General features: G+C 42.0%; 3 protein-coding genes across 5 annotated transcripts; 2 read left to right on the forward strand and 1 right to left on the reverse strand.

Annotated features, from left to right (window-relative positions):
• Positions 1-280: 280 nt before the first annotated feature.
• trib3 (tribbles pseudokinase 3) lies at positions 281-5,633 on the forward strand. Its single transcript, XM_012841107.3, has 4 exons — positions 281-1,240; positions 1,987-2,274; positions 2,904-3,196; positions 3,625-5,633. Exons 2-4 carry the CDS (start codon positions 1,987-1,989, stop codon positions 4,097-4,099), a joined length of 1,056 nt encoding a protein of 351 aa, XP_012696561.1. The 5' UTR covers positions 281-1,240; the 3' UTR covers positions 4,100-5,633.
• A 501-nt stretch (positions 5,634-6,134) lies between these two features.
• Positions 6,135-14,037, reverse strand: maf1a (MAF1 homolog, negative regulator of RNA polymerase III a). Its single transcript, XM_012841217.3, has 7 exons — positions 13,149-14,037; positions 12,854-12,982; positions 12,527-12,695; positions 12,030-12,151; positions 11,752-11,871; positions 9,724-9,819; positions 6,135-8,840 (listed from the first exon to the last, which is right to left on the reverse strand). Exons 1-7 carry the CDS (start codon positions 13,229-13,231, stop codon positions 8,816-8,818), a joined length of 744 nt encoding a protein of 247 aa, XP_012696671.1. The 5' UTR covers positions 13,232-14,037; the 3' UTR covers positions 6,135-8,815.
• A 1,414-nt stretch (positions 14,038-15,451) lies between these two features.
• rbck1 (RanBP-type and C3HC4-type zinc finger containing 1) lies at positions 15,452-21,243 on the forward strand. 3 transcript variants are annotated; one of them, XM_031567430.2, is made up of 13 exons: positions 15,452-15,590; positions 16,152-16,207; positions 16,479-16,623; positions 16,729-16,825; positions 17,029-17,227; positions 17,403-17,521; positions 17,671-17,844; positions 17,973-18,133; positions 18,232-18,343; positions 19,337-19,516; positions 19,845-19,943; positions 20,060-20,203; positions 20,400-21,243. In XM_031567430.2, the coding sequence occupies exons 2-13, from the start codon at positions 16,171-16,173 to the stop codon at positions 20,478-20,480; spliced, it is 1,548 nt and encodes a 515-aa protein (XP_031423290.1). In that variant the 5' UTR covers positions 15,452-15,590; positions 16,152-16,170; the 3' UTR covers positions 20,481-21,243. The 3 variants fall into 3 exon arrangements, with proteins under 3 accessions (XP_031423290.1, XP_031423289.1, XP_012696513.1); XM_031567429.2 differs by lacking the exon at positions 15,452-15,590 and adding an exon at positions 15,597-16,057; XM_012841059.3 differs by lacking the exon at positions 15,452-15,590 and having other exon boundaries at positions 16,065-16,207.
• The last annotated feature ends 3 nt before the right edge of the window (positions 21,244-21,246 follow it).

The raw sequence follows: 21,246 nt of genomic DNA on the forward strand, positions 1-21,246 counted from the left end.
ACAAATGCTGCTGTGCTACAACGTTGAATCTGGAGGCTGACAAGAAATCACTGGAGGCAATAACTGTAAACATAGGCAACTTTACAGAGGTTGCTGTCAATTGTCATTATATTGTAACATGTTACGTTCTTTTAGCATCGATGGAGCTCAGATCCACCGCTAATGCAATCATTTGTTTGTCTTGCACGGTGTTTTACTCTCACGCATGAAAGCAAAGCGACGGTCAGCTTTAGATGTCGTCAGACCGGTAGGAGGAGCTAAGATGTTGCAATCATACTCAGTACAGCATCATCAAGTTGGGCTGCTGTAATAGAGAAAGGATATTAGAAGTCTTCCTACTATTGAGATCACACAGCCGGACGGTCGGTCAGGCGGAGGGGGCTCGTCTGGTTTCTATTCTCAACCCCAAAGGGACTGTACTTGTTTTTTTAAAGGACTTCATAACAGGTGGCCGAAGGGAGCGTATTGCTTTTTTGTACAACTTTCTGTCGGACTCTTTATTCTGATTCTGGCGCGTCCACGAGTTTGGATAACAACCTAGCCAGTTACCTTCGCTCCCACAACTTTGTTTTCTTGCCTCAACATTACTTTGTCAGCACTGCAACGCTACAAGGTCACCAACTACGTTTCGAATTTCATCTAGCGTAACACTATTTATATTTTTTTCCGAGAGGTTTATCTTAAGCAAACACCACGTTTTCAAGCAAAGAAGTCCAAAAAGTGTTTTTGGACACGCAAGCAGTCATTTAGCGGGAATATAGTGCCAGCCAGCTGGGGAACAAAGACGTCTGAGACAACAACAGAAGCGAACACCGGTAACTTATTGCCGCCAGTCTGACTCTGGTTTAGTAATCGACGAGGACTAATTTCTGTTTTGGATGAGAAAATAGATACGGCATTGGAGTTTGTCTATAAACACTCGCGTACCATCAAAGAATACTAGCTAGTGTAAATCCCACAAGTCAACTTTAAATGGCTAAATAGTCTGAAGATAAATTGGGCAGTCTCTTTAAACTTACGACCCAAACTATCACTTCTTGAAGACAAATCGGTTATATTTTGGGGAGCGGGCCGGCTATCTGACTTCTGAACTTCCTCGGATTTTTTTTTCTCCCATCACTTTTGACGAACCTAGCCGAGAATGAGCTTTTGACAAGTTAGCCCAACTGAGCGGACTTGCCATACCATTGTTCTCTGTTTTGGAGAGGAGCGGATCCCTTTGTCTTCCTACTCGAGCGAGGTAAGAGTTGTCCACACTTGCAGTCATGCGCTCTTGTGATATCACACTTTTAATGTAATTATCGTCAATATCTATATAGGCTTTTGTGTGTTAACTTTTAATAGATAGTTATGAAATCACATGTTACGTTTCACAGGAACATACTCAAACGTTTGGGCTTATATTGCCTATCACTCATAGCCACGCCGGCGATCTCATCAAACTTGAATGTTGTTATTAGTTATCCTGAATGAGTTGTTTTATCTCACGTGAAATTAAATACTTTAGTAGAATGCATTTAATTTGCAATTAGCCCATACCCTGTCTTGCAAAGAGCTAATTGTTTAGCCAAACTCATCGATGTCATGCGGATTGGAGTCTTGCGTCATTTTTATGACGTCCTCTCGCAGTGTAATTTTTCATAGACTGGGTATGTGACTCACAGACCGAGTAGAAACCGATGAACAGTAACTTGAGTAATGGATGTATCAGCCTATATGTTGTTCATCTGCAACTGCTTCCAAGCGTCTGAATATAACTGAGTGCTATTTATTTATTTTTAACTTATGCGGTTGTGATTCATCTGGAAGTTTCCCCCCCCCCCTGCTACTCCATCTACCGTCGATTACACATTGCAGAAGTACTTTCATCAAGGGGTGGCAGAAATGCATGTGTCATTCGTTTAGTAGGATGGATTTAGGCTTACATTTTTTTTCAGATGATAAGGATGGTCAGTTTCTAAGTTTGTGTTTGTGTGCTTTCTGCAGATGAGCCTGAACCTCACAACTCCCACTCTCCCTTTGCGTCTGAAACGAGTGGACTTTGAAGACCCCCACGACCCTGACGCCTTCAAATGCAAGCGTCCCAGACTGAGCCAGCCCCCCTCCCCTGGACTTGCCCCCTGCCTCCGGCCCCTGTCCCAGAGCCATGGCCCCACCGGCCCCGAAAAGCACTGCGTCTCCCACATTGGACCGTACGTCCTGCTGGAGCCCACGGAAGGCACTCAGACCTACAGAGCTGTCCATCGCATTACAGAGCAGGAGTACACCTGCAAGGTGAGCACACGGCACATGCAGCTCTCAGCAACCATTTGACTCCTTGGTCAGAGTTGATGGACGCACTGCCTCACACACATTTAATTAAAAACAATCAAGATCAACCACAGGGACAACATGTCCTCACTTTCAGCAGAACTCCTTTCAAAGGCTTAAATTGTGAGACCTTTCTAAAAAAAAACCTGTGCATTGACTGACGAGAATGCCTAGGGTTCTTGTGCACAGAGACACTGTAACCAGTGGTGGGCCTCTGGCCAGTGTGTGCACGTGCAATGAGCATTGGTTAGAAAACAGCTGCATGGTTTCAGAGTTTCTAGCATGGCACAAACAGTGTAAAGGGTGCAGAGGACTCCCTTAGGTGACAAACTGCCCAGAGCTATCAGTCTGCACCTGCTGATTCCTGTCCTAGTCTTAACAGCACATGACATCTATGCACTGATTTGCTGTTAAAAGAGGGGTGTCTGGCCTTATATTTGCATTAAGTCTTTGTGCACATACCTTTTATTCAGTTCTGCACAATGATGGTTGCTCCGATAGAATTAAACACATACCTGTTGCACTACTAGCGTCATGTTCTACATGCAGCATTCCCATATAGACCATGACGAATATGTATTTTCTCTCTGTAGGTGTTCTCTATGAAGAAATACCAGGAGCTTATTGCACCATACACACGCTTGTGTCCCCACGACAACATCTGCCGCATCGCCGAGATCGTCACCGGGGAGCACAACGTCTATGTCTTCTTTGAGCGTAACTATGGCGACATGCACTCGTACGTGCGCACGTGTAAGCGGCTACAGGAGGACGAGGCGGTGCGTCTGTTCTCACAGATGGCGACAGCGGTGGCACACTGTCACGAACACGGTGTTGTGCTCCGAGACCTCAAGCTGCGCAAGTTTGTCTTCACTGATCCCCAAAGGTTGGTTCAGATTTGTCTGCTGATTGTTTATAAATGTGGGGTTTCATGTGTAACTTGTAATCATATACTATTTAGCTTGAACAACTTTTAGTATTTGTCCTATCAACCTATGGTAGTCCTTGAATCAGGCACTCTCTACCTAAAGGTGTTGGAAGTACCTTGTGTTTTCATTGCCTATACTTACAAAAGATTTCTGTCTGATAAAAATCCACAAAAAAATCGCTCGTCACAGAATGCTTGGAAATAACTTGGAATGCATTACGCTGGGTGCAAAACACTCACTCTACCTTAATTATTAATTCTGAGAGTTCAGCGTTTTAGAAGGATTAGCCTCAGTTCAAGACAGTGGGCCAAAAGGCTTTTTCATCAATTCCAAGTGACCACTTCAAACAGAAGTTTTAGTAACCCTCCCCTTTTATCTTCCACAGAACCAAGCTGGTCCTACAGAACCTGGAGGACTCCTGCCTGCTGCAAGGCGAGGACGACTCCCTGACGGACAAGCACGGCTGCCCAGCTTACGTGGGGCCGGAGATCCTGAACTCGCGCCACTCGTACTCAGGGAAGGCGGCTGACGTGTGGAGCCTGGGCGTGGTGCTCTACACCATGCTGGTGGGCCGCTACCCCTTCCAGGACGTGGAGCCGGCTGCTCTCTTCAGCAAGATCCGCCGCGGCGTCTTCACCATCCCGGAATCGCTGTCAGCGCGCGCCCGCTCGCTGGTCTACTGCATGCTCCGCAAGGTGCCCGTTGAAAGGATGGCCGCCACAGACATCCTTCTGCACCCCTGGTTGCTCTGCGGGGGCGGTAGCACGCCTTCAGGGCCTCAGCACCCCAGCTCTAGGAACTGCGTGGACCAGGTGGTCCCGGACTCAGGGTGTGGCGAAGACACTGGGGACTATCTTTGAAGAAGAACTTCCAAAAAAATGAAAAGTCCTGTCCTCACCGAGGGCACTGACTTTGTAGTGTTCTCCCCCCTGGCACCAGCTTCCTCTGGTGTCCCCCCCTCCCCCCACCCCCGAGAGGGAGCGAGGGGATTGCATCAGATGGTATGTGGAGGTCAGGGGTAGAGAGAGGAGGAGAAGAGCAGATTCCTCAGCTACCGCTGCATATCGCTCCGTGTCCATGCCATGAGTGATGTGTGAGCTGGCCTGTCAGGTACTAGCTATAGCTCTTTTTTTTTTTTTTTTTTTTAAATGGCAGCATCTGCAGCAGAGACAAGAGAGTGTTGCCTGGACACACACACACACACACACACACACCATTAAAAAAAGTTGTTCAGTATTTCACTTTTTATGGCGTCTGTGCTGCAGTCAGTAGAAAGTAGCCAAAAAGACTTTGGAGCAAAACAAAAAAAGTCACTTGGCTGTTGCATTAGCAGTTAGAAAAGCAGGTTTTCCAGACTTGTCGTAACTCACAGAAATGTTATTTTGTGAAAAATGCATTACGTTCGGCAGTATTTTTACAGAGTTCTGAGAAGCTTTGATTGGTTGTTAAAAACACTGAAACATTGGTTAGTCTCAGTTTGACCCTCAGCTGTAAAAAAAAAGAAAAAGAAATACAAACTTTGAGACAGCTGTCAGATACCTCTTTAAACTTGAATCCTGGAATACTTGATGCACAAGGTGTGCCTTTTTGTTAGTGTTGTTCTTGTTTTACTGTTTACATAATTTGCAGTGGGTAAATTATCCGGATCTGACCAGTCAAAAGTGCCTTTTTCAGTTGGATAGTTGATGTGTTTTTTTTTGTTTTTTTTCCCTTCTGTTCACCGGTCTGGATGAAGAGGAATACTTAACCAAAGACTGAATGCTCTCCTCAGTCCCAACTCAGGAGACTGACTACAATGTAACTCTTCTGAAGACCCGTCTTTGTCTCCTTGTGAAGGGTTAATTATACTTCTGTATTCTTTTGAAAGCCTAATATAATTCTGTATTCTGTACAAAAACATTTTGTTCCTTTTTTTTTTTTCCTTTGCTTGTTAATCTGAAGATTTTGTGATGTCGCCATTTTAGTGCGCATGGAAACTCGCTCTCAGATTATGCAGTCCAATTCAGCAGTGACTTGGGACTTGAACTGTCTGTATTATGTATGCATAGTGGAAAAGGGTTTGATCCCTCAAGGATACAGCGCTCTAGTTGTCTCCATTACAGCAACTTTCCATTGAATGGAGAAATGGTGTGACTAGAATCTGTCCAGCAAAACAAAGGCATTACAGTACATTTGTTGTCAGTGGTGATGCCTGCTTGCAGATCTTGAGATGTTCATCAAAACCATGAACCTCTTTCGCAACTGTAAATACATTTTTGTTTTGTTTTTCTAAAATCACAAAAACACTACATACTTTTTCATGTTCCTTCAAGTGGATGTATTTCTAGGAAGAAAGGTATTTTGTTGGTGCCAGTAAAAAAAATATGGAAATAAAATAAAAATCCAAATACAGTTCAAAAGCTCAATGCCTGTTTCCTTTGGCAAGTGGATGCTTGAGTAAATAAAAAAGATCCTGGTTTAGTGTGCATCATACACACCAGCACACGTGATGACCAGCACTGTGTGATCACAAAGGATGAATGGTATTTGTCAATGCATTCATGTGATTATGCCATGTAATTGCCAAAAAAAGATTAGAAAGAGCCACATTTTTCAGATGGGGACAGTAGCGGGTTCAACTAGAGGGCAACCCATTGTGCTGATGATGATGTACTGGTGAGTGAAGGGAGGACCTAGAGATGGGAAGGATGACTTCATCAGGCAGTTGAAATGGCAAATGTTGCCTCATAATCCCTTATAAATCTTTGCTTTTGGTGTGGATGTGTGCCTTAATACATGACATTCTACACCTTGTAGTGATGCTATATTTGACTGCCTTGGGTCATGACCCTAAAGATGTTGTGGTAAGGGCACAACTAAGTATTACCTATTAAATTAAAAACAACCAAGCAAAACTGAATTTTAAATGTTTTATTACACAACAAAAACATAATCCTTAAGACTCCACAAACGCTGCCAGTAGTCATGTGAGGTGTTCAGAGACTGAAACTAAATAATTTCTGCCAGACAAACTCCTCTCTTTTTCATCCTTCTTTTCCATGCATCGGGTCTGGCCTGTATCCAGATTCTTCTGCGAGTTTAATGAAAGTTATTAGGCAGCGACACCTTGTAAAGAAAAATAAAAACTCCATTCCACTTTTTCTGACTTCTCTCACTCCCATTTCTCACAAGAAACATCAAACAGAACACAGCTGTCGGTACCTTTAAGACAAAAAAAAGAACACCCCGCTTCCACAAATACCTGTTAGTTTCACAAGAAGCACCATGGGACGCCAACACATCACCGCAGATGACAACAGAGGAATTCCACCCCACCAAATCATGTCATCAACATGTACTGTGCCAACCCCTTGTTTGCTGACATTTTGGGAGTAAGAGAAAAAGGAACAATGGCTATTTTCACTATGGCAGGAAGCGTTTCAGACAAATCTCCAGAGAGAGGTGTGTGTGACAACAGTCGGCTGTTTCACAAACACCCACTCCGGGTCGCGGACCCTAACGGCTAAAACAAAAACCCAACAGTGCTCAGTGAAGGTGGGGGAAAGTATGACCACACCACATAACTCAAATATCAAAGAGACAAAGCGCCTATACTACCTACACTGGGCTTAGCTACATGCCTCTCCTCGCCTCAAATCTGACCACATGCAAATGCATGAACATGTAAATGCATGAACATGCTGCCCACTGGCACCCTGGGCTCAGACTGAGGCTATCTATGCTGAAAGATGTGCCAATCCCATCACAGATCAAGATAAAATACTGCCACGGATGGGATAAGATGCTGACAGCACACAGCCCAACCACAACCTTTCTGAGACATAAACAAAGATGGTGACTCTCACACACAAGCTAACAGTCAAATGTTCATGCTGTGATGTAACAGCTGCCTTAAGCATCTGTTGGCTGAATATAATGATAATAATATAAAACATAATGGCTATTGATAAACAGACACAAAAACAACAAAACAAGATGATGAAACACACTTCTCCAGTGTGAAAAACACTGTGTTGCAGCTATACTGGACAAACATTCTTACATCAGACAATCCCTCTTGTTTGGGTCTTAATGGAAATAAACACTATCGCAAAAAAAAAAAAAAAAAATGCAAAAGAGAAAACAACCATAAGCTGTATACAGCTCAAAGCACTTTTTCACAACCTGAAACAGGGGAAAAGGGATAAGAACAAATCCCCTCCATCACTCCTTTTTCTTGGAAACAAATCAAATAAAAACATCTCTGGAATTGAGGGCATTGAGAGATTCTCATCAAATGAGACACTTCAACAAGTAACACTGAAGAAGCTACAGGAAACCCATAGCCAGTTGGGAGAGAGTAGCTGTGTTATCCGTCATTTAGCCAGAATAACTCTCACCACATACACTGAGAACTGTACGTAAATACCGCCTATTTAATCAATACCATTTAAAAGTTTAATATACAGGCTAAAAGCAACCTACGTTACAATGTGAATAAAAAGATACGCAAATTAGGTTGAAAGGACTGTACGTAAGAGCATTTGGTGTTGAGCATTGCGAAACAGAAGGTGGAATGCATACATAAACTGAAAACAAGGCGCTATCTGGAACACTTAAGGTTTCTCCTGTAAGGATGAGATGAACAACCCTCAACCATTCTAGACTGTACATCCTTTGTTGTGATTTTAATGGAGTGGATAAAGACAACATATCTAACAGGATGCTTACTGCTGCGCCATTTGAAACAGAATATGCATACGTAATCACTACCAACATGAGATAAAACAACACAAGTTGTCGAACAGTAATGCCGCTCCAAAAGAAAACAGAACAGTGACGTCCAAGCAGCGCTTGATAATCAAATTCTGTTGTTGGTAGAATGTGCCCCCTTGTGGTTTAAAATGAAATGACACAGCCTGTTTCACCCCGTCTGTAAATGTTTGGAATGGCAAAAATATTGTTTGGATGACTTAAAACAAAAAAAACAACAGTGCCAAAATACATCTAAACATAGGCGTGAATGACAGATGGAATAAAGGAGTAATGGACCATGGATGTCAATGGTGTCCAAACATGTTTTCTTTAGAGGAATGTGAACATCCCACCCAAGACTGGGGTCAGGTGCAGGACACAAAAACAAAGGCTAGTCAGAGAGAACAAAGACAGAATGTCCTCACACTGACTTATGATACTACATTTTTTAATTACTCTGCACTATTAAACATGGGCGTCTTAATGAGAAGTCAGTGTGGAGACTCTCCCTTTTCTTCACAAATACCCTTACTGACAAAAGAGCGCATATGACAAATGGAAATTTTGTCTAGTAACGTGTCAGACATAAACTAAAAAAATAACGCACAGCTGAGAACAAACAGAGGCGGCGGGTCATCAGTACCCCTCAGTACATTCCCCTATTTCAGGGCTGTCTCTCAGGCCCACAGAGGAATCACAAGGAAGGAATCGTGCGGGTGGATTTGAGGTCGTGACCCAAATCCTGAGGCGTGGAAGCGCAGAGCGATGGGATGGGAGACAGTCGTCCTGACTCTCAACTTCATCTGCTGAGGAAGGTGGCAGCTTGAGCCTCGTCCTCGTCCTCACTGTGCACACACCGCTCCGCACCTGCAGAACACAGCACTGTTCACTCCACCGCCAAGACCGCCCCGGGGTTGTTTTCAATCATCATTAATTAATGATTAATTAACTCAAACTTAATATGACTCAAACACGACTCAGACAGTAACTATGGGGGTTCATTTCACCACTAGGATTTGTTTGGTTCTAAATCTTTTCCTGAAGCTAGGCTGTATGTTTTAGAATCACCCGATCATAATGTTGACTAACACAAATGATTCCATACATTTATAACATGTAAAAAATATTTACAATATGTTAAGCAAACAAATATTAACTTTGTGGAGTGAAAACCACAGTGTTATAAACTGGGATGTTTCAGACTGTGCAGCACTTTTCTTATCTCTGAAAGCATGTTCAGAGCAATCATACTGGCACTAAGCCCATGGCCCCAACATGCACGACCCACGTCATATGGGACAGACTGATTAAAGAGTCCAGCAATAGAAGGGCTTTGTATATGAATACACAAGACATCGGGCCCTTTTGAGGCGAGCATGCAAACCACTCACCCACCATGTCCCAAACAATACAAGAGAGCTACAATACAACTACAGTTTTCTGGCTTGCATTCATACGGTCAGAAGTGTTTTAAAAAAATCCTCCAACATCACTGAAGCATTTATGTGAAGCTGCCATTAAGGGGCACTTGAATGTGCTTCAAAACGGTTTGGAGGTATTTTCAATGGCGTCTAGCTCACTTTAGAATTGATGCCGCTTTCAAATCCAATCTGAAAGTTCTTGTTTTCATACGCCTACAACTAAGCAATTAAGACTTGAGGCATAACACTGCACTTTTCACATCGGGGCAACCCCCGCAGAAGGGGTGTGGATCTAAGTGGAGGTGGGTGGTCAGGAGTGAGCGTCTCACCTCTCCTCGTCCACGTTCTCCTCTTCCTCGTAGTCTTCGTCCAGCTCCAGATCTAGATCATTCCCGAACCCAGAGTCTCGTGGAGCCATGAAGAGGCTGCACATCACAAGCACAAGGGAAGAGGCTCAGGGTTAGGGTTAGAGACGGGCACTTCTACCATGCTTATAAGCAACAGCGAGAACGCATGTCTGATTAGCAGAGAGTGCATACACTGATAAATGCAGAGCTTCACTGGGGTGTATGGCTGTTGACTATATGTTAACACCATACAGACACACTGATGGATGAGGGATCTGCCTAAATCTCCCTGGTCATAAAATGCATGAACCATTACATCTCATTTGCATAGGTATGTGAGAGCACTGCCCTTTTGTAGACCATGTACTCTGTTACAACATAGCATTTGTGGTCCTGTGCCACAGCAGACCTTGACAGCAACTTAAAGCTGTGTTCAAACATGATGTATTACTGTAACTACTACTGTTCCATATACCATTTCATTCTGTCTATAGCACTGAAGGGGCTTTTGGAGATAATTTAAACCAGAGGTCGCCAACCCGTCGATCGCGATCAACGTGTCGATCTCGAAGACCTTCCGTCGATCTCCAAAATTATTATTTTTTTAAATACAGAAAAAAAAAAAAAAAATATTTGAACATTTTCTGAAGTGTCTTCTGAAATGTTTTCTTATGGACTTCGGAAGACCAAAGTCAGAAAAGATCTCCCCCTGATTCATGAACGCCAGCTATTTAAATCCAAGGATGTCCGTAGAGTTGATGTGAACATGATGTGTTGATGTGAACCAACGATTTCTCACAAATTTAGCAATTCCCACTAAATGCCCCTTCTAAAGCAGCTTGCCCCGACAAACGCCAACATTCTCCAACAAACGCCAACCAACACCAACAGTTGGGTCAGCGTGCGGCATCAGTTGTTTGTTGGTCATTGTCGGGTACTGTCGGATTGGGTAAAGTTGCAGAATGTCTGACCAATGTAGAGAGATTTCCAACATTCTGACAGCTCGTCTGACAGCTCGCAACTAGGCTCAACTCGCGTGCATAACATCCTCGAGCTCTCTTGGATGTCGTTGTTATGTTGGTTATCGGCCAGTTTGTTAAAAAAAAAAAAACGATATCCTAAGTCTATTTATAGATTAACATTATGTATAAGTTTACCCAAACGAACGGTTTTCCAGACAGATATTTGTCTATTTTAACTTCTACGACTCGTTTAACACTGCAACGTGTTTCTAAATATTAATGTTAAAGGTGACACGTTACATGAGTACGTTTGCGCTTATGTTGGTTATCGGCCACTCCCACTTCATTCCAATTACCGCGTTGGTTTTCGAAATATTAATATGCACTCGTACTGTCGTCATAAAATAGGCTGTGCAAATATTTAGGCACCCTAATCATTTTCATGATTTGAATACCTGTAACTACTCAATACTGAATAATTGCAACACATAATTAGTCTGATTAGCTTGTTAAGCCTTCAATTCCATAGAAAGGTGCATTCAATCATTAGAAAAACTATCTAAGGTAGCCAATTGCAAGATGTGCTTCTCCTTGATTCTCCTCTGAAGAGTGGCAACATGGGGGCCTCAAAACAACTGTCAAATGATCTGAAAACAAAGATTGTCAGTGTTGTGTTGTAATTTCAGTTAATAAATGAAGCAGTTCATATCCAGCCTGCTCATTGCAAATGTGTTTTTTCTTGTTCATATTGTGTGCGGTTAACAAATATTTTCCTTTTTATGTTGCACTGAAATTAAGTGATTTAGTGTGTTCTTGGTCACACCAATTTGAAAGCTGGACCAAAGTGTTTAATTTCATTCAATTACAATTAGGCTAAATAAAAAGTTAAGTTGTAAGTACAGTCTGGAGTCTGGACAGTATTTTTTTCTCAACGCCTCAATAGGTAGATCTTGCCTGTCACCAAGGCAGAGGTTGTGATCTTTGGCCAAAAAAGGTTGGTGACCACTGATTTAAACTAAGCATTACCATCACCAAATGCAGGCCATACCTGACTGAGCGACAGGTGAAGAACACAATCCTCTTCAGTTTCTTGTTGTAGAAGAAGTAATTGAAGGACCACATGTTGCCCTCCTCACCGTAAGGGTCTGAATCCAGGTCAGGGTTATAGCTGTCAGGACAGATACAGACAGACAGACTGCTTAACGGTGTTTCCCAAAAGAATGCAACTGAAATAAAATGGTCCTTGAAAAGGCTAAACAAAGCATTCAAAGGCTTTTCATCACAAGTGCATATCTTGATAAATGAGTAGGGTACTATAAACCATACCTGTAAATGTCACACTCAGAGAGACAAATCTCTGTATCAATAGCCTCCCAGAGGTAGGGCTGCAGCTTGCTATAGGTCTCTCCGGCTGCTGCAGACAGACTGCTATTCACAGCATTAGTAACCTGAAAGTATAAACACATATTTTGCATATTCATTGAGCGGACGCTTATTTCTGAAATCTTTTTACAGTAATGTTAAGGTATGCATTTTAATCTGAATGTGTGCATCCTGGAAACCACCTTAATGTCATCAGAACTAGGCTCATCCTGTAGAGCCATGGGAACACATCAGGAATAACATACTATTGCCTGTATGGCTTACAGTAGTTCACACGCAACAAGTGGGTTAAAAAAAATATTTAAACTGGAGTTCATTAATGGCTTCCATAATTAGGACAATTCAAACCGTGGGAAAGCCGCTCTTTAACTGTGCTACATTGGCGTTGCTTTGAAATAGGCTTCAGTACTTGGCCTATGGCGTTCGTGTGGTGGCCATACCCAGTTCAGGCTGGGCTCTCTGCTGAAATCATGCCCTTTGGTCCGGCTGAAATCGTAGTCTGGACGGAAGGACTCATTGAGGGTGGCAATCAGGTAAAAGAGCGTCTTCCTGCTGCACTTGTCCGACAGTGGACCTTCCCCTTCATCTCCGCTCTGACTGTGGCTCAGCCTGCAAGGACCCACACAGAAAAAAAAATTATATATATATAAAAAAAACACTGTTTACACAAAATAACTCTGCCGAGGAGCCAAGACCAATGTAATACAATGGAAAGTTGATTCAAACATGCGTTATTGCGCTGTGACGAGATATTCGAATCCACTCACTTGTTGGGGCTAATGCCTCCGGTCTGAGGAGGTGACAAGGCCTCCAAAACGTGCGGAAGACCCTCCTGACAGAATTGCTTAAACATCTGCTTGTCCTCTCCTGCCATCTTACAAGAGTAGCTCTCGATCCTGCAGACACATTTGAAGGGGATATACTGTCAATCATAAGCCACAGGGAAAAATGCTTCAGTTATCAAATCTGATCGTTTGTGAGAGCTAGACAGTTATCTTTAGTATGATTTGGCCAAATTACGCGTTAGTTAAATAACATCACTGACATATCCTGTGAACTCACCGTCCAATTATCTGACAGTCTCCCGTCTCAATAGTGAACTGGGAGTTTATGGCTTCAAAACTTGAGTTCTCCAAAAGTTTCATTTTTATCTTCAAACAATATAACTTTTTAGTACAACCGAACAGCCTTAAGTGATATGACTATCGAACTAGATAGCTAGCATGACCTAGCTAGCTAACTGTCACACCCAAAACAATGAACTTTTAGTTGGCGGTAACGTTAGCTAGACTAGCGTTATATTACTGACCTTTTCAGTTACACCGCCATCACAATAAACACAGTAACTAACACCACACGATAAATCTAACCAGTTAGCAATATAGCAAATAACAATCTCAAGGAAGCCTAAAAGTGAAACTGTTTGGACGTATCGACCTTTATTGGACTCGAGTAGACTCGACAGTAACGTTAGCCAAGTTAGCGCTAACCCAACAAACCCTCCCCTTTAGCAGCGAACCGTTTAAATCTCTGGTTAGCGTTACAATCCAAAATCCAACCTAACTGCAACGACGCCAAGCTGCGGAGCAACTGCTGTTGCAAATACCCTTTGCAGTGCGATTTAATGCAAATAAGTTACACTTAAAATGATTCACCACCCGTTAAATTAAGAACGATTTAAATGTATTTGTCGACGGTTTATTACACTTCGATGTCTAATAAATATGTCTTCCTTTTTACTGTGGAATTTCCAATATCTGCCATTAAATAAACTAAAGTTAATTGGACAATTATTCATCCCAACTTTTTAATCAGAACTTAAAATGAAATTCGATGCTTCTCCAAGTCTTTGTGTTCGCCTATTCCTTGAATTTATCTGAACCTAAACACCAATCCGACATTAACGTGATGACCACAGCGCCAGCAATAAGAACGTCGCTCATTTCCGGAAAGAACTTCATGACGTTTGCTATCAAAATAAAAGTAATTTAGCGCTTGTAAGGGAATCTTGGGTAGTAAGGGATGCTGATGGATCAGTATTCTCTCAAAGACTTTGATTCTCCATCAGTTTCTATGTGTTTTGCAGTTGACGGGATATTTCCTGTTTGTTATCATTGTTAACATTTTGGTGGTTTATTAATTTAATGCAGTTTAGCACTGGTATTATGCATTCAATTGTGGTCTGGAGAGTTTAAATCTATTCAAATCTATCCATCATTACTGAGTATTGAGCATTCATTCAGGAGAGTTCAACTGAGAAGGTGAGGAAAAGTAGACAGATAATGATCAAAACTGATGCAACCCACAGGGAAATGAGCCATAACATATTTGTCCAGAAGACAGGTCTGTGCAACCTTGTTTTCTGCAGTGTTATAAACAACTTATATATACAAATATAATGTATCCAAGTGGCATCTTTTTGTGCACAATAACAATGGTGAAAACACGATTGTTGAAACAAAGAGTTTTGAATTTCCAAAGGTTGCGCATGATTTTTAATGAAATATAATTGATACTCAGGGTTCAAGGTTTATCTTTATTATCCCACTAGGGGAAAGTGGTTTTGCAGCCAAAGTACAGAATACAAAAGGACAACATCAACACAACAACATCAGCACAAAAAATAATAAAGCTAGTACAGAGAAGGGAAGTTCATACTAAGTACAAAAGCCAATGTGCAAACGTACCAATGTGCAATGTACTGGGAAATGGGAATCCATACCAAGTACAGTGTGCAAATGTGCCAGTGTGCCAATTTACAAAGTAGTGCAAGGAATGCAACCAGAGTGTTATTTGCCACTAGGGATGAAGGAGACACAAAGTCCTATAAACAGTAACCATGAAACGCCAACCTGGGGGCAATAGCTCAAACGCCCTCTGGAGTGGATGGTCCTGACAAGCCAATATAGCATAAGCCCCCACGAGACCTTGCTGGCCATATTAACAAGACTTCCAAGTCTGTAGTTATTGATCAAAGTAATAAACAAGGTTATGTATAGGTTAGTAATAAACAAGGTAATATATAGGTTATAATATATTGTAATATAAAAGGTTAAAAATGATTCAATAAAACTTTGGTTTAAAAGGTTTAAAGGAGTTAATAAAAAAAGTATTTTCTGGACCTTTTTAGAGGTAGCATTTGGGAATTTGGGATTTGAAATACAATGTTATCAAGAACAATATCCAAGTATTTGTAGCTATCCACAAGGTCAATGTCAACAACTTATATAGCGAATGGGCTTGGTCGTGACTCATCACACCAAGCCACAAATTCATCTGGCACCGGCCCATGATCTTGTTCCCCCTCTTCAAGAAGGCTATAATAATGTGTAATTTCCAACTTCCTCCAGTTGAACAACCAACTTTTGTTGTGAAATATTTGCCAAAATTACGAACACCCGTTTCCAGCGATTATTGTGTACAGTGTCGCAGTGTTGTTTTCATCTGTTTACACTTCCTGATCGAACTAGAGCCTCTATCTTGAGTTCTTTACATTCACCACAGGTAGGCGCCCCTAACGACATGCTGCTATTTTATCCCAAAAATGTATACCATAAAGTTCGTTTTTATAGGCTATTTCAACCTGATAGCAGAACATTGCCTAATTATTATCAATTATTGTATTTGTAGAAAAATACAAATTACATGATGATGTATCAGTTATTTTGAGCTCACTCGATTTTGTTACAAAAAATATATTATTCTCATTTTTACCCTGATATTAGACCATGCGATTAACCCTTGATTATTTGCACTGTATTGATTTAAAAATAGTCTTATAAAAAAGCCCTGCACGAAAACCTAGCACGAAGACACAAGATGAAAGTTCAAACTCAAGACTGCAAATTACTTCCTGATAGTTTTTTGTTTCACTTTTAATTTTGGTTGCTCAATTGCGCTTTATCTTGAGGAGTCTGGGAATAATTTACACCGGGATTGTATCTTTTATCCAATTTGCAACAGTTTAACAAGTGAGGGTAAACTTTGGAGCCCTGTTCACTGACTGTCACGTCTTCTCAATTGAAAGCATGTTTTTCTAACTCCCCAAATCTTATTTTTCCACAGGATTAATCCCGATGTGGGAATGGCGACTCCTGAAGTGTCAAACCATTTAAATGAGGGTAAGAGAACAAACGAAGGTGGAAGTGTCATTATAGAATTAATATTTTTTTCATTACATAAATTACATGTTTGTTCGTTTTCATACATACAAACATAAACATACCTTCATAAACATAGCCCTATGTGTAGACTACGTTCTCCAGGTAGTTTACAACCTAGATGCACGAGAAGATATGTTCCGTATTGTGCTGGTGTACAAACTACTACTTCAAGGAGTAAGGGCAATGATAGGCTTGTATGAACTGACATTGCTTTTGTTGTGTCACCCAGCGGAGAACTTGGCTGTACAGCTGAGCGAGGCCATTACATGTGGCGACAAAGATGAAGCAAAGCAATGTGCCGAGAAACTTGCTGCTTTATATCTTCCGGTGTCCGTCAAGGTAGACCAGAAGGCTTACCCTCCAGACACGATTCGGTATGAAGGGCACATTTCACAAGTATGTTCACAAAACATGTTTTTCCTTTGTATTAAAAACGATTAATGTATTGATCCTTTACTTGTCCTGTGGTTGATACACAGGCTGAGTGTGGGAGTGGAGGATGCTGAGCTGGACTCCAGCATTCCAATTACAATGATTGTAACTGTGGACATGACCATATCAGAGCTAAAAATTAAGGTGAATTGTGTCTTCTATTGTTTATTCAACAGAGATCTTGTTTAACTATGGTTGTGGCTACACTGACATGCATCCTCGTGTATTTATTTGAAAACATAGTTTAGCTCACTCAAGGGAAAATACAATATGTAGGTAGGCAATACAAAATGAATACATGCCTAATTGTGGGACATGAATCTAAAAAGGGATTTTCTGCCCTCCAGATCAAAAATGACTTTGGTTTCCACCCCTTTCTTCAAACCTGGGTCATCGGAAAACGACTGGCGAGGGATACTGACACGCTGTTTAATCACGGGGTGAGCAAGGATGGGGATCGGGCCTTCCTCTTTATCAAGGCTGCCAAAGCTGCCCATCTCAGCCGAGAGCAGCAGAAACAAGAGGCCCAGCACCAGCGACTGGATGGTAAGATTGACGTAACAGCAATGCATGCATGGAAGTGAAAGCACGGCAATTATGATCTGTGGTTTCAGTTAATGTTGGTCCAGAGTTTAACAGATACAACAGAGACAGAAGAGAAGAATAGTCATCTCAAAGTTATGAGTGGTATGTGTTAAGTGCCAGTGCTCTGCCTACGTAGACATCATTGTTAGCATGGAGAGGAACTCACTGGAACCCAGAGGAACTGGTCCTCCTGTTGCCGCCAAACCACGCCCACCTCCTTTGCTTCCAAAGCCTCCGCAGCTTCTAAGGCCAACGGTATAGTCCTGACACACACTGAACTTGAGTGCATTAAGAAAATGGCTAAGAGATATTTGTTTTGTGAGTTACAGTATATAATGTAGCATAGTAGACATATGACCGGTGACTTGACTGACTTGGGTGTGTGCATGTGTTTGATTAATCAGATTGGCTGGGTATGTCCAATGTGCACATTTTTGAACAAGCCCACCCGGCCTGGCTGTGAAATCTGTGGCTGTGAGAGACCTGCAGGCTACAAAGTGCCTGCCGCGTATCAGCCTGACAAGGACGAGGTTCTTAGAATACAGCAAGAACAGGCGGCACGGCTGCAATACGAGAGGGTAAACAAACAAAGCCTCGATACATATTTATCTTGTCTGCAGAATGGGTAACTGTGTGTGTGTGTGGGGGGGGGGGGGCGCATCAATTTCAAAGTGTCTGCAATGTTTTCTTTGTTTTTATGGGACAGGCTTTGGATGAGCAAAGGGCAAGGAATTTCCACTTTCACTTGGAAACAGATTCGCAAAACCTAATACAGAACAGTGAAGCAATGGAATGTCCAATCTGCTTCAGCACCATAGAACCAGGAGAGGGCGCTGTGTTGAGAGAGTGCCTGCATGGCTTCTGCAGGTATGGAAAATCTGAGTCATTGTTATGGCGTAATATGTGGGCCTCACCAAGTCTTCAAGAGGCATATCTGTGTGACTGCTTCCTTGATTGCTCAACAGAGAATGCCTAAAAGGAACAATCATCAACAACATGGATGCTGAGGTGGTGTGCCCTTACATGTGTGAAGACTACTCCTGTAACTACAAACTCCTAGACAGGGAAATACTTTCAGTAAGCTTTGTTATTCATACACTATTAAATTGTGATATTTATAATTATAAGGTAGCCTAACTCCACTCAGTAACTTTTTAAGGGGCAATAGATTCAGTCTGATTGTCAGTTTGATAATGACAACCCTGAAAAGGTGTTTCTGTAGATAAGGACACTAGAGGTCAATAACTGAGTGCCAAGGAGCCTTTTGCTGCAGCTGTACAACACAGTTATAATTATTACTAAAGTAAGTCTTTTTTTCAATGAAATCACTGATCTTGATTATATGTATTCACTGCCATGACGCAAACACGTGATACGTTCTAGTGACAAATATCTAATCTAATCTTGTAGTGCAGTTATTAGCACCCCCATCTCCAGTGTCCGAGGGTGCGGGTTCGAGTCCAGTGTGTGGGACTGTGCACATTTATGTAAAATCGCATAGCAAGCAACATATTAAAAACCTTATATGCCATATATATATATATATATATATATATATATAAAAAATCACCTGTATACCAATTTTATGTCTATGGATGACGCCCAAACATCAACATTAGGTCCTGCACACATGTTAGCCACAGACATCTATGAGCCTATCAATAAAATAACCCTAATGCCCTATGTGTTCAACAAACTTAGCTGTAACTAGCTTGCTATGCACACTTCGTCAGTGACCAACCAAACACAGCCAAATGTAATGATAATAAACAGTCTTACCTTTATATGATCCATATAGCACACAGTTAAGTCCACTGTTGTTTCAGTTATGAAGCATAATGTATGATAGACATGATGAACTAGTAGGCCTAAAAGGTGAGAGATTGGCCTGGCCAGAGTGGCTAGTGTTATTACACAAAATCTGACTTTATGTATGTCAAAGTGATGGTGGTGGCTAGAGATTTTCAACTCACTTGAAACCCTTTTCCTATCAAAGCCAAATGATGAGACATGGTGCCCCAAGTTACTATGTAGTGACTCTGTAGTTTAAATGAGTGTGTATTGGTCCAGCTGCTTTCTCAAGGTGAGTACCAGAAGTTCCTGGAGTTGAGGCTGAGCATTGCTGAGTCGCGCAGTGAGAACAGCTACCACTGCAAGACTCCTGACTGCGCCGGCTGGTGCATCTATGAGGACGATGTCAACGTGTTTGAGTGTCAGCGCTGCCAGGAAACCAACTGCCTCCTCTGCAAGGTTTGCCCACTGTTTTATCTGTTTCTATGTGCACTGCTACTTCACTTTATCCTACTATCGCTGTTCTCAAATGAACAAGTGAAATCTAGAACCATTCCACAGCTTGCATGAAGATATTTAGGAGAACCTCGATGATGAGCTCTTTGCGGAATCCTATACAGTGATTTGCTCTATAGTTTTATTTCAGCCATGAAAATGCATGCGTAGCACCGATGAAGCCTTTTTGCCGACCTTTTGTCAAAAGCCTACTAAGAACGTGCTAATGTGATAATGAAGTGGCCTTTCTCCTATTCAAAACCATTAATAACATGAGGTGGTCATCCCTCAGGCCATTCACAAAGACATGGACTGTCAGCAGTATCAGGACGATCTTCGCATTCGAGCTGAAAATGACATTGCAGCAAAACAGACGGCTGACGCTCTCCAGGTAGGGACATCCCATTTCCTGTGCGTAATGTGATTAATAAGAAAGCCCACACTTGATCATATTTACAGTATATTAAATGGTGAGAGAAAGTAAACAAGACTTGATTCCCATTCCAGGCCCTGATAGATAATGGGGAAGCCATGTACTGCCCCAAATGCAAAGTGATTGTGCAGAAGAAGGATGGCTGTGACTGGATCTGCTGTCTCATGTGCAAGACTGAGATCTGTTGGGTCATGAAGCAGGCACGCTGGGGTCCGAATGTAAGAGACTGCACACACACACACACACTTATATACTATATCATGCACATACACACACCCAATGTCTAAGTTCCATGATATTCTTTCTTTGGGTTATTCTGAGTAGTTTTGACCAGATTGATGAATCGATGACTAGTGTGAAATGCAAACATGGCTGCTGTGACTGCATGTGATGCTTCTTTCCCTTCATCTTCAGGGTTCCGGGGACACTTCGGGTGGCTGCAGGTGCCGAGTGAATAATGTGCCCTGCCATCCCAACTGTAACAACTGCCATTAATCCCTCCTCCCTCATCTCCATACGCACTACTATAAGGGCATAGCAGCGGTTGGGTGTGGGGCATTTCACCTACCCTTAATTACATAAGATCCCCCAAAACTGTGATTTTTTCAAGGGAAACCTCCATCCTCCCAATTGTGATTCTTCAGGGACACTGAATGATTGTTAAGTTAAAAACTGATTTATCTATGAAAAGTTTAATGAGGTTTGTAATAACAGAGAGAGGGTATGTGCACAGTGCGCAGTGCACACTGTACTGCGACATACCGCTCTACTGTAGCAATGATTCTGAGGAGGTAGACAGTCCCAACAACACTACAGGACTTTGTGAAGGACTGTCGCCATGTAACAACACAGAGACTGACAAACGCTGCCAGTGGTGTGACAACCAGAGGAACTTTTAGCTTCAGCTAGAGAGGATGTCAACACGTGGCCAGAGGCATAAATGGCCTCTTCCTCTATGAACCTATGAACCTCCACATGTAAAGCAACTTGAGACTTCTTTGTGTTTTAAAGTGTGCTATATAAATAAAATCCATTATTATTTTATTATTTATTACTGGCTTTGATGGAACTCAAATGAGTGTGATCAGCCATGAGATCAGGTTTCATGATGAACGCCACAGGCAGACAAATTGTAGCATTTATGAAGGGATTCTGTTGTTATGGTTCTATTTTTCTGTGTATTTTTGAACAATTGTCTGGTTAGTCCTGAGGTCTGCAACTGTCAGGTGTTTGTCAATAAAAAAGGGAACAAGAGACAGTG

Source organism: Clupea harengus, chromosome 5 (assembly GCF_900700415.2).
Source record: "Clupea harengus chromosome 5, Ch_v2.0.2, whole genome shotgun sequence".
NCBI lineage: Eukaryota > Metazoa > Chordata > Actinopteri > Clupeiformes > Clupeidae > Clupea > Clupea harengus.

Excerpts from the sequence above, each read along its gene's own strand:
- maf1a (XM_012841217.3), bottom strand. The coding sequence starts at position 13,231 with ATGAAACTTTTGGAGAACTCAAGTTTTGAAGCCATAAACTCCCAGTTC. Across the intron at positions 12,152-12,526 it reads GAGAGCCCAGCCTGAACTGG|GTTACTAATGCTGTGAATAG; the intron begins GTATGGCCACCA and ends TTATACTTTCAG. Across the intron at positions 9,820-11,751 it reads TTCACCTGTCGCTCAGTCAG|CCTCTTCATGGCTCCACGAG; the intron begins GTATGGCCTGCA and ends TGTGATGTGCAG.
- trib3 (XM_012841107.3), top strand. The coding sequence starts at position 1,987 with ATGAGCCTGAACCTCACAACTCCCACTCTCCCTTTGCGTCTGAAACGA. Across the intron at positions 2,275-2,903 it reads AGCAGGAGTACACCTGCAAG|GTGTTCTCTATGAAGAAATA; the intron begins GTGAGCACACGG and ends TTCTCTCTGTAG. Across the intron at positions 3,197-3,624 it reads GTCTTCACTGATCCCCAAAG|AACCAAGCTGGTCCTACAGA; the intron begins GTTGGTTCAGAT and ends TATCTTCCACAG.
- rbck1 (XM_031567430.2), top strand. The coding sequence starts at position 16,171 with ATGGCGACTCCTGAAGTGTCAAACCATTTAAATGAGG. Across the intron at positions 17,228-17,402 it reads CCAGCACCAGCGACTGGATG|ACATCATTGTTAGCATGGAG; the intron begins GTAAGATTGACG and ends CTGCCTACGTAG. Across the intron at positions 17,845-17,972 it reads CACGGCTGCAATACGAGAGG|GCTTTGGATGAGCAAAGGGC; the intron begins GTAAACAAACAA and ends TTTATGGGACAG.